Source organism: Pseudophryne corroboree, chromosome 5 (assembly GCF_028390025.1).
Source record: "Pseudophryne corroboree isolate aPseCor3 chromosome 5, aPseCor3.hap2, whole genome shotgun sequence".
NCBI classification, from domain to species: Eukaryota; Metazoa; Chordata; class Amphibia; order Anura; family Myobatrachidae; genus Pseudophryne; species Pseudophryne corroboree.
In genome coordinates, this window is record NC_086448.1 from 283,123,302 (window position 1) to 283,141,855 (window position 18,554).

The window sequence follows — 18,554 nt, forward strand, 5'->3', positions numbered from 1 at the left end:
AAGGACACAATTGACGCACCATGCTTCCTTACCGCGCATTGTGCATAGAATCGCACGGCGTGCGTGTTGCCACGTGGTGGGTGTGTATACAGTAGAAGGCGCAATCACTGAGAAATGCCATAAAGACGCACACAGACACATATTCATACAACACATAAATTACACATAGACAAAACATGTCCAACACAAGGATTGGATTGAATTGTATTTGTATATGCATAAAAGATTGTAAAACCAGACGTATGTATTACTGGGACGGAACAAGTTAATCATATCATGTTTAGTGTCAAAATGGTCAGGAGAACATGAGTAATAAACCGGTAGCTATGGGTAAATTGTCATACATTGCGACAATTAGTTATGATCAAATGTAGGATTATAAAGTCACATTCCATGAGACAAAGGACTTCCTGCAGCAGCATTTCCAGTGGCAAACAACTGTACATGCATCTTAAAACTGGACATTGCTCACATATGAACTGACCAATAACACACAATGAATGAGAAACCTCCCTCTCCTGGACCAATAGCAGAAGACCCAGCCCCAGATGTATATCTTCTCCAATACACAGTACATAAGTACTTTCCCTTGCCCAGGGAGCTCAGTGTTGCTGATTCTAACTGGTGATGTCTGTCCTTTGAGCTAAGGGTGATGTATACTGGCTGTAACTTTTTCTTATGTAACTGTAACACTGTAACCCTATCTTATATTTAAATATGTTATACTGAATAATATACTGTACATATGTTATTTTGTATGCATACCTTTTAATATCAAATACATTTATATATATCTGAGCGTTGGACCTCAGTAAATCATGTGTGTGACTACTTGCTTTCTCTTAAGAGACATAGGGGGTCACTGCAGTTTATCGCAGCGCAGCGATCGGGTCGGTGCATTCCAGACGGCTGAAAGCCGTCGTTGCCTAGCGAACGCCTCTGCCAGATTGACAAACAGAGACGGTCGCTGGGAGGGAGGGGGCTGGATGGCGGCGTTAAGTCGCCGTTTAGGGGGGCGTGGTCCGGCCAACGCAGGCGTGGCTGGACTGTTGGGGGGGGGGCACGGCAGCTGTGTGACGTCACATGCAGCCGCTGCGACCAGGTTGCATTAAGAAACTTTAATATAAAACTGAATTTTGAGGTTATATCTCAAAATCTGAATAACTTTTTATCATTTTCGGTAATGTAGTCACCATGGAATTAATTTAACCATATCATGGAGAATTTATAGATGTTAAATTGCATTATTTCCATTATATTAACCCTGATAAATGGATAGTATAACACTAAAATGGATAGTATGTGATCATTTAATCAAACACCTATATTTTAAATGCTTTTTATGCAAATGAATAAAAGCCTGTCCATAATATTGTTATCATTCAATGAACACGAATTGTTTAATGAGTTCCAAAATTAATTACTAGATCACAAACCAAAATAATATTCCTCTATAAGCAAAAAAGAGCACTTCAACTGATTAATTGATTAATAAAGACAATAGCTTGTACCTGTGTTGACGTTTATATTTTAGGCTCTATGGGCCTAATTCGGACATGATCGGAGATGTGCAAGAAAACGCAAATCTACGATCAATTTCTTTGACAGGAGGGGGACGCCCGCATGGGGCAAGTCCGCCCTGCATACCGGATCCAGCCCCCCCCCCCCCCCCCCCCCCTCCACAGACATGCAAGCGCATTGCACGGCAGTGATGCTTTCACATGTCTTGAGTAGACCTCTGCCTACGCTAACTGCTTGCAAAGGCAGATGGCTACACGCCATGTTAAAGATTGCAGCAGCTGCGTGTGACATCATGCAGCCGCCACGGTTCGCCCCTCCAACGGTCCAGACACGCCTCCGTTGTCTGGGCTGCGCCCCTATAATGGAGCGTTGACGCCCACAAAATGTGGCGTCAAAGTCCCGTTCCCACCCCCGTTCCGGTTCTTAAACTGCGTTCTGAAGAGAACTTAGTTTAGGACCTTGCACATGCGCACACCGGCGTACACGCAGATGTACAGAAATAGCTTCATAGCGATTTTGCACATCGGTGTCAGGGTCTGAATCAGCCCCTATATCCATAGTTTCATGGAATTGCCCCATCGCAAACATTTACATTCCATCTTTATTTCTGTGTGGTTTACAGGATAAAAGCAAATGTCTAAGTCGTTGTAATGGACAAAATAATCTTTCTTCTTTGCACTTGTTTTAAATAAATGCATTACCGATCTATATCACGCTTCCAAATAAAAAGATGGTGGCTTCCAGAGTCTTATATGCATGGGCATTGTAGGCATTTACAGTATGTAGTAAATCGGAGTAAGTCCTACTTAAGAAAAATAATTTTTCCCCATAACAGATTTCACATAATTATCAAGAAATTAGCTCCAGTAAACTAAATACAACATCACTGCAGTTATTCACTACTTTTAAGTGAAGATGCATAGCATATTATTTTCATGGCTTTTAAATGCAATTATGTTCCAAAAATAAATGATATAACCAGATGCTTAGAACACATAGACGTGTTTAACAATATAAATGACTTCTGGAACATAGTTATGTGACACAAATATTTCCCACAGTGTGATTGGTCAGCCTTCTGATGATCTGCAGTACAACTACCCTCATCCTCAAGCAACCACCAGTGTGCTCCTTTCATCATACCAGCAGTAGATCTCACTGCTAGCTGCTGCAGACAAAAGGCCAATAGTAGCTGCACATGAGAACCAGGAACAGTGTTATAGTCTCCTCTACTTTCATGCACGACTGCAATTTACATAATGACGTGAACAAGCAGCAACTACAGTAAAAGCTTACAAGAGTCCTAATGGAAATATCTAAATGCAGAATAATGCAGTCAGTTCGTCCTGTATTGGACTGGCTTTGTGTGACATATACATTTTCAACAATTTAGTATTTGAAAATAAAAATAAGATTTTACTTACCGATAAATCTATTTCTCGTAGTCCGTAGTGGATGCTGGGGACTCCGTCAGGACCATGGGGATATAGCGGCTCCGCAGGAGACAGGGCACAATAATAAAAGCTTTAGGATCAGGTGGTGTGCACTGGCTCCTCCCCCTATGACCCTCCTCCAAGCCTCAGTTAGGATACTGTGCCCGGACGAGCGTGCATAATAAGGAAGGATATTGAATCCCGGGTAAGACTCATACCAGCCACACCAATCACACCGTACAACCTGTGATCTGAACCCAGTTAACAGTATGATAACAACGAAGGAGCCTCTGAAAAGATGGCTCACAACAAGAATAACCCGATTTTTGTAACAATAACTATGTATAAGTATTGCAGACAATCCGCACTTGGGATGGGCGCCCAGCATCCACTACGGACTACGAGAAATAGATTTATCGGTAAGTAAAATCTTATTTTCTCTGACGTCCTAGTGGATGCTGGGGACTCCGTCAGGACCATGGGGATTATACCAAAGCTCCCAAACGGGCGGGAGAGTGCGGATGACCCTGCAGCACCGAATGAGAGAACTCCATGTCCTCCTCAGCCAGGGTATCAAATTTGTAGAATTTAGCAAACGTGTTTTCCCCTGACCAAGTAACTGCTCGGCAAAGTTGTAAAGCCGAGACCCCTCGGGCAGTCGCCCAAGATGAGCCCCCTTCCTTTTGGAATGGGCTTTTACCGATTTTGGCTGTGGCAGGCCTGCCACAGAATGTGTAAACTGAATTGTATTACAAATCCAGCGAGCAATCGTCTGCTTAGAAGCAGGAGCACCCATCTTGTTGGGTGCATACAGGCTAAACAGCGAGTCAGATTTTCTGACTCCAGCCTTCCTGGAAACATATTTTTCAGGGCCCTGACAACGTCAAGTAACTTGGAGTCCTCCAAGTCCCTAGTACCCGCAGGTACCACAATAGGTTGGTTCATGTGAAAAACAGAAAACACCTTAAGGAGAAATTGAGGACGAGTCCTCAATTCTGCCCTGTCAGAATGAAAAATTAAGTAAGGGCTTTATATATGATAAAGCCGCCAATTCTGACACACGCCTGGCTGAAGCCAGGGCTAATAGCATCGTCACCTTCCATGTGAGATATTTTAAGTCCACAGTGGTGAGTGGTTCAAACCAATGTGACTTTAGGAAACTCAAAACAACATTGAGATCCCAAGGTGCCACTGGGGCACAAAAGGAGGCTGTATATGCAGTACCCCTTTTACAAACATCTGAACGTCAGGCACTAAAGCCAGTTCTTTCTTTAGGCCCACAGACAGTCCTGTTTTCAGGAAATGTAGGAAACGACCCAGTTGGAATTCCTCTGTAGGGGCCTTCTTGGCCCCACACCACGCAACATATCTTCGCCAAATGCGGTGAAAATGTTTTGCGGTTACATCCTTCCTGTCTTCGACCAGGGTAGGGATGACTTCATCTGGAATGCCCTTTCAGGATCCGGCGTTCAACCGCCATGCCGTCAAACGCGGCCGCGGTAAGTCTTGGAACAGACAAGGCCCCTGCTGGAGCAGGTCCTTTCTTAAAGGTAGAGGCCACGGGTCTTCCGTGAACATCTCTTGAAGTTTCGGGTACCAAGTCCTTCTTGGCCAATCCGGAACCACGAGTATCATTTTTACTCATCTCCCTCTTATGATTCTCAGTACTTTTTGTATGAGAGGCATAGGAGGGAACACATACTCTGACTGGTACATCCACAGTGTTACCAGAGCGTCCACCGCTATTGCCTGAGGGTCCCTTGACCTGGCGCAATATCTAGTTTTTTGTTCAGGCGGGACGCCATCATGTCCACCTTTGGTTTTTCACAACGGTTTACAATCATGTGGAAGACTTCCCGATGAAGTCCCCACTCTCCCGGGTGGAGGTCATGCCTGCTGAGGAAGTCTGCTTCCCAGTTTTCCACTCCCGGAATGAACACTGCTGAGAGTGTTATCACATGATTTTTCGCCCAGCGAAGAATCCTTGCAGTTTCTGCCATTTCCCTCCTGCTTCTTGTGCCGCCCTGTCTGTTTACGTGGGCGACTGCCGTGATGTTGTCCCACTGGATCAATACCGGCTGACCTTGAAGCAGAGGTCTTGCTAAGCTTAGAGCATTGTAAATTGCCCTTAGCTCCAGTATATTTATGTGGAGAGAAGTCTCCAGACTCGATCACACTCTCTGGAAATTTTTTCCTTGTGTGACTGATCCCCAGCCACTCAGGCTGGCATCCGTGGTCACCAGGACCCAGTCCTGAATGCCGAATCTGCGGCCCTTTCATAGATGAGCACTCTGCAGCCACCGCAGAAGAAACACCCTTGTCCTTGGAGACAGGGTTATCCGCTGATGCATCTGAAGATGCGATCCGGACCATTTTTCCAGCAGATCCCACGTAAAGGTTCTTGCGTGAAATCTACCGAATGGGATCGCTTTGTAAGAAACCACCATTTTTCACAGGATCCTTGTGCAATGATGCACTGATACTTTTCCTGGTTTTAGGAGGTTCCTGACTAGCTCGGATAACTCCCTGGCTTTCTTCTCCGGGAGAAAACATCCTTTTCTGGACTGTGTCCAGAATCATCCCTAGGAACAGTAGACGTGTCGTCGGAAAAAACTGCGATTTTGGAATATTTAGAATCCACTCGTGCTGTCGTAGAACTACTTAAGATAGTGCTACTCCGACCTCCAACTGTTCTCTGGACCTTGCCCTTATCAGGAAAGCGTCCATATTTCTTTTAAGAAGAATCATCATTTCGGCCATTACCTTGGTAAAGACCCGGGGTGCCGTGGACAATCCAAACGGCAGCGTCTGAACTGATAGTGACAGTTCTGTACCACGAACCTGAGGTACCCTTGGTGAGAAGGGCAAATTTGGACATGTAGGTAAGCGTCCCTGATATCCAGTGACACCATATCGTCCCCTTCTTCCTGGTTCGCTATCACTGCTCTGAGTGACTCCATCTTGATTTGAACGCTTGTATGTAAGTGTTCAAATATTTCAGATCTCACCTAGCCGTCTGGCTTCAGTACCACAATATAGTGTGGAATAATACCCCTTCCCTTGTTGTAGAAGGGGTACTTTGATTATCACCTGCTGGGAATACAGCCTGTGAATTGTTCCCAATACTGCCTCCCTGTCGGAGGGAGACGTTGGTAAAGCAGACTTCAGGAACTTGTGAGGGGGAGACGTCTCGAATTTCCAATGTACACCTGGGATACTACGTGTAGGATCCAGGAGTCCACTTGTGAGTGAGCCCACTGCGTGCTGAAACTCTTGAGATGACCCCCTACCGCACCTGAGTCCGCTTGTACGGCCCCAGCGTCATGCTGCGGACTTGGCAGAAGCTGTGGAGGGCTTCTGTTCCTGGGAATGGGCTGCCTGCTGCAGTCTTCTTCCCTTTCCTCTACCCCTGGGCAGATATGACTGGCCCTTTTGCCCGCCTGCCCTTATGGGGACGAAAGGACTGAGACTGAAAAGACTGTGTCCTTTTCTGCTGAGATGTGACTTGGGGTAACAAAAGGTGGATTTTTCAGCTGTTGCCATGGCCACCAGGTCCGATGGACCGCCCCTTTATACGGCAATACTTCCATGTGCCGTCTGGAATCTGCATCACCTGACCACTGTCGTCTGGCAGATATGGACATCACATTTACTCTTGATGCCAGAATGCAAATATCCCTCTGCGCATCTCGCATATATAGAAATGCATCCTTAAAATGCTCTATAGTCAATAAAATCTTGTCCCTGTCAAGGGTATCAATATTTTCAGTCAGGAAATCCGACCAAGCCCCCTCAGCGCTGCACATCCAGGCTGAGGCGATTGCTGGTCGTAGTATAACACCAGTATATGTGTATATACTTTTAGGATATTTTTCAGCTTCCTATCAGCTGGCTCCTTGAGGGCTGCCGTATCTGGAGACGGTAACGCCACTTGTTTTTATAAGCGTGTGAGCGCCTTATTCACCCTAAGGTGTGTTTCCCAACTCGCCCTAACTTCTGGCGGGAAAGGGTATACCGCCAATAATTTTCTATCGGAGGAAACCCACGTATCATCACACACTTCATTTAATTTATCTGATTCAGGAAAAACTACAAGTAGTTTATTCACACCCTACATAATACCCTTATTTGTGGTACTTGTAGTATCAGAAATATGTAACACCTCCTTCATTGCCCTTAACATGAAACGTGTGGCCCTAAAGGAAAATACGTTTGTTTCTTCACCGTCGACACTGGAGTCAGTGTCCGTGTCGACCGACTGAGGTAAATGGGCGTTTTTACAAGCCCCTGACGGTGTCTGAGACGCCTGGACAGGTACTAATTTGTTTGCCGGCCGTCTCATGTCGTCAACCGACCTTGCAGCGTGTTGACATTATCACGTAATTCCTAAATAAGCCATCCATTCCAGTGTCGACTCCCTAGAGAGTGACATCACCAATACAGGCAATTTGGTCCGCCTCCTCACCAACATCGTCCTCCTACATGTCGACACACACGTACCGACACACAGCACACACACAGGGAATGCTCTGACAGAGGACAGGACCCCACTAGCCCTTTGGGGAGACAGAGGGAGAGTTTGCCAGCACACACCAAAAACGCTATAATTATACAGGGACAACCCCTTATACAAGTGTTTTCCCTTATAGCATTTTTATATATGTAATCATATCGCCAAATAAGTGCCCCCCCTCTCTGTTTTAACCCTGTTTCTGTAGTGCAGTGCAGGGGAGAGCCTGGGAGCCTTCCTCACAGCAGAGCTGAGCAGGAAAATGGCGCCGTGTGCTGAGGAGAATAGGCCCCGCCCCCTTTTCGGCGGGCTCTTCTCCCGGAGTTTGTGAGATCTGGCAGGGGTTAAATACATCCATATAGCCTCAAGGGCTATATGTGATGTATTTTAGCCATAAAAAGGTATTATACATTGCTGCCCAGGGCGCCCCCCCCAGCGCCCTGCACCCTCAGTGACAGTTGGTGACTGTTGGTGAAGTGTGCTGACAACAATGGCGCACAGCTGCAGTGCTGTGCGCTACCTTATGAAGACTGAAAGTCTTCTGCCGCCTGTTTCTGGACCTCTTCAACTTCGGCATCTGCAAGGGGGGTCGGCGGCACGGCTCCGGGACGAACCCCAGGGTGAGACCTGTGTTCCGACTCCCTCTGGAGCTAATGGTGTCCAGTAGCCTAAGAAGCAAATCCATCCTGCACGCAGGTGAGTTTTCTTCTCTCCCCTAAGTCCCTCGTAGCAGTGAGCCTGTTGCCAGCAGGACTCACTGAAAATAAAAAACCTAACTTAAACTTTTATTCTAAGCAGCTCAGGAGAGCCACCTAGATTGCACCCTTCTCGTCGGGCACAAAAATCTAACTGAGGCTTGGAGGAGGGTCATAGGGGGAGGAGCCAGTGCACACCACCTGATCCTAAAGCTTTTATTATTGTGCCCTGTCTCCTGCGGAGCCGCTATATCCCCATGGTCCTGACGGAGTCCCCAGCATCCACTAGGACGTCAGAGAAATGTATGTTTTTTTGTACTATTTACATTCTCCGAAAACAAAAGAAAAGTGTTCTTGGCATTCACCAAATAGTATATATTTACATTGTCCTAACTAATTCTTACTGATATTACTACTTATATATTATACATAGAAATATCCACACTAAAACAAATCCTGTCTTTGTACTACTGCCTCCTGGGAAATAGGACGTTACATGTTTTACTAACAAATGAGAGAAGATATAAAGTGGACAACACCATGATAACATATACCAATCTTAGAATTTTGATTGGGTTATTAATAAATCAATTGCCCAAACGTGCTTTAAGCACACAAACCAAAACTACAGATGGATAATGTTATTCAATACACATGCTTTGTATGATGTAAAGGTGCTCATGCCTATAGATATAGGGCTATAACTAGGGGAGTGTGATTGGTGCCTGCTACCCAGGGTATAAGGCCACAGAGACAGGTCAGTCATTGCTCAAGAGCCACCTGTATGTGGATTGTAATGTTGGGTACTCAGCTTTAAAGTCCCAAACCCATTTCCATGACATAATGTTGTCACATGTTCTGGGTGAAGATGTGCTAAAGCTGAGTCCAGTTCAATTCTCCATGGACAGGGGAAAGATAATTCTATACTGCATTTTGTTTAGTTGTGAACATAGGTGAACATAAGTGCTTGAATGAACCGAATAGTTAATCCACATTCATATGCTAATAGACGGGTAGGCAACCCTTGCCACTAGTGGTTTTGTGGGGTATCTATTGGGACAACTACTGTCCTACTATGCAGCTGAACCTCCCCCTCCTACATTTTTAGTGTGCTAGGCCATTTACAAATCAAAGAACCCAAGCATGGCCCGAATATACAGCAAACCCTCGGACTCAGTGTAGAGCGAACCCTGCCACAGTTATTACTGCTCACAGTACCAAATTCTAAAGCATGTCTTTGTCTGCAGACTACAAATTATCAACCTACTCTGAGCAAAATAGCTTCAATAGAGGAAGGACATTAACATTTTTAGCATCCATTTATAAGCTTTGATAAATGTTTGTACAGATGCATCCTCATACATCTTGCCTCATTACGCCACGTAGTGGGAGATGCTTGGCGTGAGTGAGCTGACAGGTCCCATGCAACTCCGTTAGCATTGGGAGTTTTTCTTTGCAGAAAATGTGTCTTATCCGCATAGCTATGCGACTAGGACGTACAAGCAGGCTCTGCTGATTAACATGATGTGCAGCATGCCTATATTCTGTGTGCGTTTGCGGCTGTAACTGCATTTGAAATGGTATATCACAGTGGTACGTTTACTAGGAAAACACTGTAACGTACCATTTCGTATGCAGATACAGCCACAATCGCACACAGAATTTAAGCATGCCGCATATCATTTCAATCAGCATGAGCTGCTTGTGTGCCCTAATCGTTTTGCAAATATGATGCATTTTAATTGAAAAAGTTGCACATAAAGACGCTCAGCGCTACCAAGTCAAGCCATGACACGATGTGACTAGAACGGCTATTTAACATGCAGGAAGGCTAGATGTATGTAGACACATCCGTATGTTGCGTTGGTGGTAAGCTTTCTGGCTTGCAATGTGATACGTTTGGCATCAAAAGAGAAAAACATTGCCTATCCCAGTACTAATAAAAACCTTACATATACTGAGTTAACTACACACAAGAAAGTATTAATTACATTGGCACTGCAATATTTATATGAACTACTGTATACTTACATTGTCATAGTGCTTTTTAACGATGGGCTCATAAAAACCAATGGCCTCCTTATATTTATTTTCCTGCATAAACAATACATGGGCCACATTCAGTTTCCACACATCATGTTCATTACAAAACTCCACCGATTTCCGAAAGATTTTCTCCACCATCTGGTAGTTCTCCATGTTCCAATATATCTTTGCCTGGGCCATTAAAACAGGTATGTATCTAAGATCCACAAGAAGAAAGGTTTGGTCAACAATAATGGTTAAAAATATCTAGTTGGATGCAGACTATGGATGATTACGAACAGAAGAGAAACACAGAATTCAAACGTCATGCCTACTCAAAGTTTTAGCATGCAAAATTCATTAACCCCTTGTTATCTTACAAAGCTTATACAATCAAATTTCTCATGCTATTGCTGTTCAAACCCAATATACATTTCCATAAATTAATTTGCTCTTACCCTAGTATTTTCAGTCAATGAGATGTTATAATTTGCCCTTACCAAAAATAAGATTTTACTTACCGATAAATCTATTTCTCGGAGTCCGTAGTGGATGCTGGGGTTCCTGAAAGGACCTTGGGGAATAGCGGCTCCGCAGGAGACAGGGCACAAAAAGTAAAGCTTTTCCAGATCAGGTGGTGTGCACTGGCTCCTCCCCCTATGACCCTCCTCCAGACTCCAGTTAGGTACTGTGCCCGGACGAGCGTACACAATAAGGGAGGATTTTGAATCCCGGGTAAGACTCATACCAGCCACACCAATCACACCGTACAACTTGTGATCTAAACCCAGTTAACAGTATGATAACAGCGGAGCCTCTGAAAGATGGCTTCCTTCAACAATAACCCGAATTAGTTAACAATAACTATGTACAATTATTGCAGATAATCCGCACTTGGGATGGGCGCCCAGCATCCACTACGGACTCCGAGAAATAGATTTATCGGTAAGTAAAATCTTATTTTCTCTATCGTCCTAGTGGATGCTGGGGTTCCTGAAAGGACCATGGGGATTATACCAAAGCTCCCAAACGGGCGGGAGAGTGCGGATGACTCTGCAGCACAGAATGAGAGAACTCCAGGTCCTCCTTAGCCAGAGTATCAAATTTGTAAAATTTTACAAACGTGTTCTCCCCTGACCACGTAGCTGCTCGGCAAAGTTGTAATGCCGAGACCCCTCGGGCAGCCGCCCAAGATGAGCCCACCTTCCTTGTGGAGTGGGCCTTTACAGATTTAGGCTGTGGCAGGCCTGCCACAGAATGTGCAAGTTGGATTTTGCTACAGATCCAACGAGCAATCGTCTGCTTAGACGCAGGAGCACCCATCTTGTTGGGTGCATACAATATAAACAACGAGTCAGATTTTCTGACTCCAGCTGTCCTTGCAATATATATTTTTAATGCTCTGACAACGTCCAGTAACTTGGAGTCCTCCAAGTCACTTGTAGCCGCAGGCACTACAATAGGCTGGTTCAGATGAAATGCTGACACCACCTTAGGGAGAAAATGCGGACGAGTCCGCAGTTCTGCCCTGTCCGAATGGAAAATCAGATATGGGCTTTTGTAAGATAAAGCTGCCAGTTCTGACACTCTCCTGGCCGAAGCCAGGGCTAGAAGCATGGTCACTTTCCATGTGAGATATTTCAAATCCACCTTCTTTAGTGGTTCAAACCAATGAGATTTTAGAAAGTCCAAAACCACATTGAGATCCCACGGTGCCACTGGAGGCACCACAGGAGGCTGTATATGTAGCACTCCCTTAACAAAGGTCTGGACTTCAGGGACTGAAGCCAATTCTTTTTGAAAGAAAATCGACAGGGCCGAAATTTGAACCTTAATAGATCCCAATTTGAGACCCATAGACAATCCTGATTGCAGGAAATGTAGGAATCGACCCAGTTGAAATTCCTCCGTCGGAGCACTCCGATCTTCGCACCACGCAACATATTTTCGCCAAATTCGGTGATAATGTTGCATGGTTACTTCCTTCCTTGCTTTAATCAAAGTAGGAATGACTTCTTCCGGCATGCCTTTTTCCTTTAGGATCCGGCGTTCAACCGCCATGCCGTCAAACGCAGCCGCGGTAAGTCTTGAAACAGACAGGGACCCTGCTGAAGCAAGTCCCTCCTTAGAGGTAGAGGCCACGGATCTTCCGTGATCATCTCTTGAAGTTCCGGGTACCAAGTCCTTCTTGGCCAATCCGGAACCACTAGTATCGTCCTTACGCCTCTTTGCCGTATAATTCTCAATACTTTTGGTATGAGAGGCAGAGGAGGAAACACATACACCGACTGGTACACCCAAGGCGTTACCAGCGCGTCCACAGCTATTGCCTGCGGATCTCTTGACCTGGCGCAATACCTGTCCAGTTTTTTGTTGAGGCGAGACGCCATCATGTCCACCATTGGTCTTTCCCAACGGGTTACCAGCAAGTGGAAGACTTCTGGATGAAGTCCCCACTCTCCCGGGTGAAGATCGTGTCTGCTGAGGAAGTCTGCTTCCCAGTTGTCCACTCCCGGGATGAACACTGCTGACAGTGCTATCACATGATTCTCTGCCCAGCGAAGAATCCTTGCAGCTTCTGCCATTGCACTCCTGCTTCTTGTGCCGCCCTGTCTGTTCACATGGGCGACTGCCGTGATGTTGTCCGACTGGATCAACACCGGTTTTCCCTGAAGCAGAGGTTCTGCCTGGCTTAGAGCATTGTATATTGCTCTTAGTTCCAGAATGTTTATGTGAAGAGACGTTTCCAGGCTCGTCCATACTCCCTGGAAGTTTCTTCCTTGTGTGACTGCTCCCCAGCCTCTCAGGCTGGCGTCCGTGGTCACCAGGATCCAATCCTGTATGCCGAATCTGCGGCCCTCCAATAGATGAGCACTCTGCAACCACCACAGAAGAGACACCCTTGTCCTTGGAGACAGGGTTATCCGCAGGTGCATCTGAAGATGCGACCCTGACCATTTGTCCAACAGATCCCTTTGGAAAATTCTTGCGTGGAATCTGCCGAATGGAATTGCTTCGTAAGAAGCCACCATTTTTCCCAGGACTCTTGTGCATTGATGTACAGACACCTTTCCTGGTTTTAGGAGGTTCCTGACAAGCTCGGATAACTCCTTGGCTTTTTCCTCCGGGAGAAAAACCTTTTTCTGAACCGTGTCCAGAATCATCCCTAGGAACAGCAGACGAGTTGTCGGCAATAACTGGGATTTTGGAATATTCAGAATCCACCCGTGCTGTTTTAGCACTTCTTGCGACAGTGCTAATCCCATCTCTAGCTGTTCTCTGGACCTTGCCCTTATTAGGAGATCGTCCAAGTATGGGATAATTAATACGCCTTTTCTTCGAAGAAGAATCATCATCTCGGCCATTACCTTTGTAAAGACCCGAGGTGCCGTGGACAATCCGAACGGCAGCGTCTGAAACTGATAGTGACAGTTTTGTACAACGAACCTGAGGTACCCCTGGTGTGAGGGGTAAATTGGAACGTGGAGATACGCATCCTTGATGTCCAAGGATACCATAAAGTCCCCCTCTTGTTGTAGAAGAGGTACCTTGACTATCACCTGCTGAGAGTACAGCTTGTGAATGGCTTCCAAAACCGTCTCCCTTTCGGAGGGGGACGTTGGTAAAGCAGACTTCAGGAAACGGCGAGGTGGATCTGTCTCTAATTCCAACCTGTACCCCTGAGATATTATCTGCAGGATCCAGGGATCTACCTGCGAGTGAGCCCACTGCGCGCTGTAATTTTTGAGACGACCACCCACCGTCCCCGAGTCCGCTTGAGAAGCCCCAGCGTCATGCTGAGGCTTTTGTAGAAGCCGGGGAAGGCTTCTGTTCCTGGGAAGGAGCTGCCTGTTGCTGTCTCTTCCCTCGACCTCTGCCTCGTGGCAGATATGAATAGCCCTTTGCTCTCTTATTTTTAAAGGAACGAAAGGGCTGCGGTTGAAAAGTCGGTGCCTTTTTCTGTTGGGGAGTGACTTGAGGTAGAAAGGTGGATTTCCCGGCTGTAGCCGTGGCCACCAAATCTGATAGACCGACTCCAAATAACTCCTCCCCTTTATACGGCAAAACTTCCATATGTCGTTTTGAATCCGCATCGCCTGTCCACTGTCGCGTCCATAAAGCTCTTCTGGCCGAAATGGACATAGCACTTACCCGTGATGCCAGTGTGCAGATATCCCTCTGTGCATCACGCATATAAAGAAATGCATCCTTTATTTGTTCTAACGACAGTAAAATATTGTCCCTGTCCAGGGTATCAATATTTTCAATCAGGGACTCTGACCAAACTACCCCAGCACTGCACATCCAGGCAGTCGCTATAGCTGGTCGTAGTATAACACCTGCATGTGTGTATATACTTTTTTGGATATTTTCCATCCTCCTATCTGATGGATCTTTAAGTGCGGCCGTCTCAGGAGAGGGTAACGCCACTTGTTTAGATAAGCGTGTTAGCGCCTTGTCCACCCTAGGAGGTGTTTCCCAGCGCTCCCTAACCTCTGGCGGGAAAGGGTATAATGCCAATAATTTCTTTGAAATTATCAGCTTTTTATCAGGGGCAACCCACGCTTCATTACACACGTCATTTAATTCTTCTGATTCAGGAAAAACTATAGGTAGTTTTTTCACACCCCACATAATACCCTGTTTAGTGGTACCTGTAGTATCAGCTAAATGTAACGCCTCCTTCATTGCCAAAATCATATAACGTGTGGCCCTACTGGAAAATACGGTTGATTCGTCACCGTCACCACTGGAGTCAGTGCCTGTGTCTGGGTCTGTGTCGACCGACTGAGGCAAAGGGCGTTTCACAGCCCCTGACGGTGTTTGAGTCGCCTGGACAGGCACTAATTGATTGTCCGGCCGTCTCATGTCGTCAAACGACTGCTTTAGCGTGTTGACACTATCCCGTAGTTCCATAAATAAAGGCATCCATTCTGGTGTCGACTCCCTAGGGGGTGACATCCTCATATTTGGCAATTGCTCCGCCTCCACACCAATATCGTCCTCATACATGTCGACACACACGTACCGACACACAGCAGACACACAGGGAATGCTCCTAACGAAGACAGGACCCACTAGCCCTTTGGGGAGACAGAGGGAGAGTTTGCCAGCACACACCAAAAGCGCTATATATAACAGGGATAGCCTTATAATAAGTGCTCCCTTATAGCTGCTTTATATATATCAAAATATCGCCATAAATTTGCCCCCCCTCTCTGTTTTACCCTGTTTCTGTAGTGCAGTGCAGGGGAGAGACCTGGGAGCCGTCCTGACCAGCGGAGCTGTGAGAGGAAATGGCGCCGTGTGCTGAGGAGATAGGCCCCGCCCCTTTTCCGGCGGGCTCGTCTCCCGCTATTTAGTGAATCCAGGCAGGGGTTAAATATCTCCATATAGCCTCTGGGGGCTATATGTGAGGTATTTTTAGCCTTTATATAGGTTACATTTGCCTCCCAGGGCGCCCCCCCCAGCGCCCTGCACCCTCAGTGACTGCGTGTGAAGTGTGCTGAGAGGAAAATGGCGCACAGCTGCAGTGCTGTGCGCTACCTTTAGAAGACTGCAGGAGTCTTCAGCCGCCGATTCTGGACCTCTTCTGACTTCAGCATCTGCAAGGGGGCCGGCGGCGCGGCTCCGGTGACCATCCAGGCTGTACCTGTGATCGTCCCTCTGGAGCTGATGTCCAGTAGCCAAGAAGCCAATCCATCCTGCACGCAGGTGAGTTCACTTCTTCTCCCCTCAGTCCCTCGTTGCAGTGATCCTGTTGCCAGCAGGACTCACTGTAAAATAAAAAACCTAAGCTAAACTTTTTCTAAGCAGCTCTTTAGGAGAGCCACCTAGATTGCACCCTTCTCGGCCGGGCACAAAAATCTAACTGGAGTCTGGAGGAGGGTCATAGGGGGAGGAGCCAGTGCACACCACCTGATCTGGAAAAGCTTTACTTTTTGTGCCCTGTCTCCTGCGGAGCCGCTATTCCCCAAGGTCCTTTTAGGAACCCCAGCATCCACTAGGACGATAGAGAAAATATGTGCAGCATATCAAATGTTCTACAAGAGTGGCCAAAACGCCAATCGTGATCTACTGATCAACCGCAGACAGTCAACCAGATGATCATGGTGACATCCAGTAGAAGCCAATAAGAATCAGGCTGATTCTTATTGGCTTGCTGCACTGCAGCGCCACAGCTGTCCCTGTCGGCTGTCACGCGTGACAGCAATAGTCAATAAGAATCAGGTGTATACTTATTGGCTGAGGCTGACCTGCACTCAGCTGTTACGGTTTCAACAGCCGTTATCCTCTCCACCACTACCACTGCATTCTGGACACAGTCTGCCCACAGCGCACAAGCTGCTAACAGTGCCTCTGCATCTATAACTGCAGCCATACAGAGACAAAGCACTGTGAACTACATGGTGCAAACCACCTGTGAACACGATCAAGATAATCAAAAGGCGGCATACTATGTGGTCAAATAGTGGAGTAAGAGTGCTATCAGCTCACTGTTCAATTCAGCATCACCTTTGTAAATAACATCTTGTTGCATGCAGCATTACTAACAACCAGTTTACTGTAGGATTTCATATTTTATTATTATCCTTTATTGACATGGCGCCATAAGGGCTCCGCAGCGCCTAACAAAGTACACAAACACAGGCGCGCACAAGAAAACAGTGATATACAATACAAGACAAAGCCAAACAAGTACATGGTTTATAAACACTGTTGGATCAGAGGTCATAGCTCTCAAATGAGCAGCATAGTGGCAGAAACCAATAGTTAAAGGGAACATGGAGTAGATGTTAGTATTAGTAGGGAAGCCAAAGCACATGAGGGGAGAGGACCCTGATGGTGAGAGCTTACATTCTAAAGGGGAGGGGCAGACAAACTGGGGTTACACGGATAGGGTGAGCAAGGGACATAGGGTTAGACTGAGAGATTGCTGGGTTTGGTGAAGAAGTGGGTCTTGAGAGCCCATTTCACGTTTTGTAGAGTGCTAGAGATACTGATAGGGAGAGGGATAGAATTTTAGAGGTAAGAGAGAAGGTTCAGCTCCACAGCCAAAATCTTGGAGACAGGAATGGGAGGACGTAATCAGTTGGCAGGAGAAGCGACATGCATTTGAGTAGCGAAGCCGGGCTGGAGTGTGAAGGAAGATGAGGTCAGAGATGTAAATGGGACAGGAATGGGTGAGGGCTTTGGAAGTGAGTGCGAGACCCTTGATTTGGGTTCTGAAGGGGATGGGGAGCCAGTGTAGGACTTGTAGGAGAGGGGAGGCAGATGTAATATGTTTGGAGAGGAAGATGAGCCGGGAAGCATCATGGATGACAGGCTGGACTGGAATGTGGACGTCAGGGAGGGCAGATAGGAGGAGGTTACTGTAACTCAACCTGGTGATGTACTTTACACACACTTGAAAAGTGCTGCCGGATTGACCGAGTAGCTTTCATTGTGTTTGCAGTTACGAGATGCATTGAATGGGATCAGCATTTGGAAGGCATGATGGTTCCTGTAGTGCTACTTGGAGATCCCAGGGGTGGCTTCTAGGTAAGCTAGTCCTCAATTTGGGTGTATTTCTGTATGTGCCTTTATCATGAGGCCTTACAATAGACAATTACATGGCCCTGAGTAGGTACTGTTATCATGCAGTGTAAGGACTGCCGGTAAACATAGAAGCCATGAATGGGCCCGGCAGCTTACCATATATTTGCAAATGCATGCAACAAATATCTCTGAATTTCTACTATCATATAGTTTTTTAAGTATTGCTGCAAGTACTATTTAGTGTGCAGGTGGACACATAGGGGGGAAAAACACCCTCCCCCCCTTTTTTTGTTTTCTCGATGTCCAGTGAGTGCATGAGGGTCTTAGTAGCATCTAGGATGAGAAATGGTCTGATCATGGTGATATTTGATCTTTGATGGAAAGGGCAGGGCTGCGACAGGTACTGAATGTGTGGTTTAAAGGAGGGGGAAGAGTCAATGGTAACTCCAAGACAGTGCACTTGGGGGCTAGAGGAGATGGTTATGCTGTCAATAGATAATTACATTTTGGAAATGAGGGTATGCAGGAGGGTGGGAAGATGATTACCTCAGTCTTAGACATATTTAGTTGGATAAGATGAATGTGGAGTGGTAGGCTGGGAAATCCAGACGTATGAGTTAAGTATGAGTCAATTTTAGATGTGAAGTAGGTGGCAAAGTCAAGGGCAGAGAGTCAGGAGGGAAGGCGTGGAGGACATGGACAGAGGAGGGTGTTGAAATTGGCAAGGTAACATCGGGGGTTTGAGGACTGGGGGAAGATGAGGTTTTTAAAATACGACTGTTTAGAGAGGGAAAAGGCAGCACCTGATATGTTTTCTTAGTTTACATTTCA

The 18,554-nt window shown here is 46.3% G+C and overlaps 1 protein-coding gene across 4 annotated transcripts in view; it reads right to left on the reverse strand.

Annotated features, from left to right (window-relative positions):
* Window positions 1-18,554, reverse strand: part of LOC134927634 (intraflagellar transport protein 70A) — a 254,713-nt gene that overhangs the window by 62,667 nt on the left and 173,492 nt on the right. For all 4 annotated transcript variants that reach the window (XM_063922382.1, XM_063922384.1, XM_063922383.1 and 1 more), the window contains one exon: window positions 10,191-10,401. In XM_063922382.1, coding sequence (XP_063778452.1) covers window positions 10,191-10,401 — 211 coding nt within the window. The remainder of the gene's footprint in view (window positions 1-10,190; window positions 10,402-18,554) is intronic.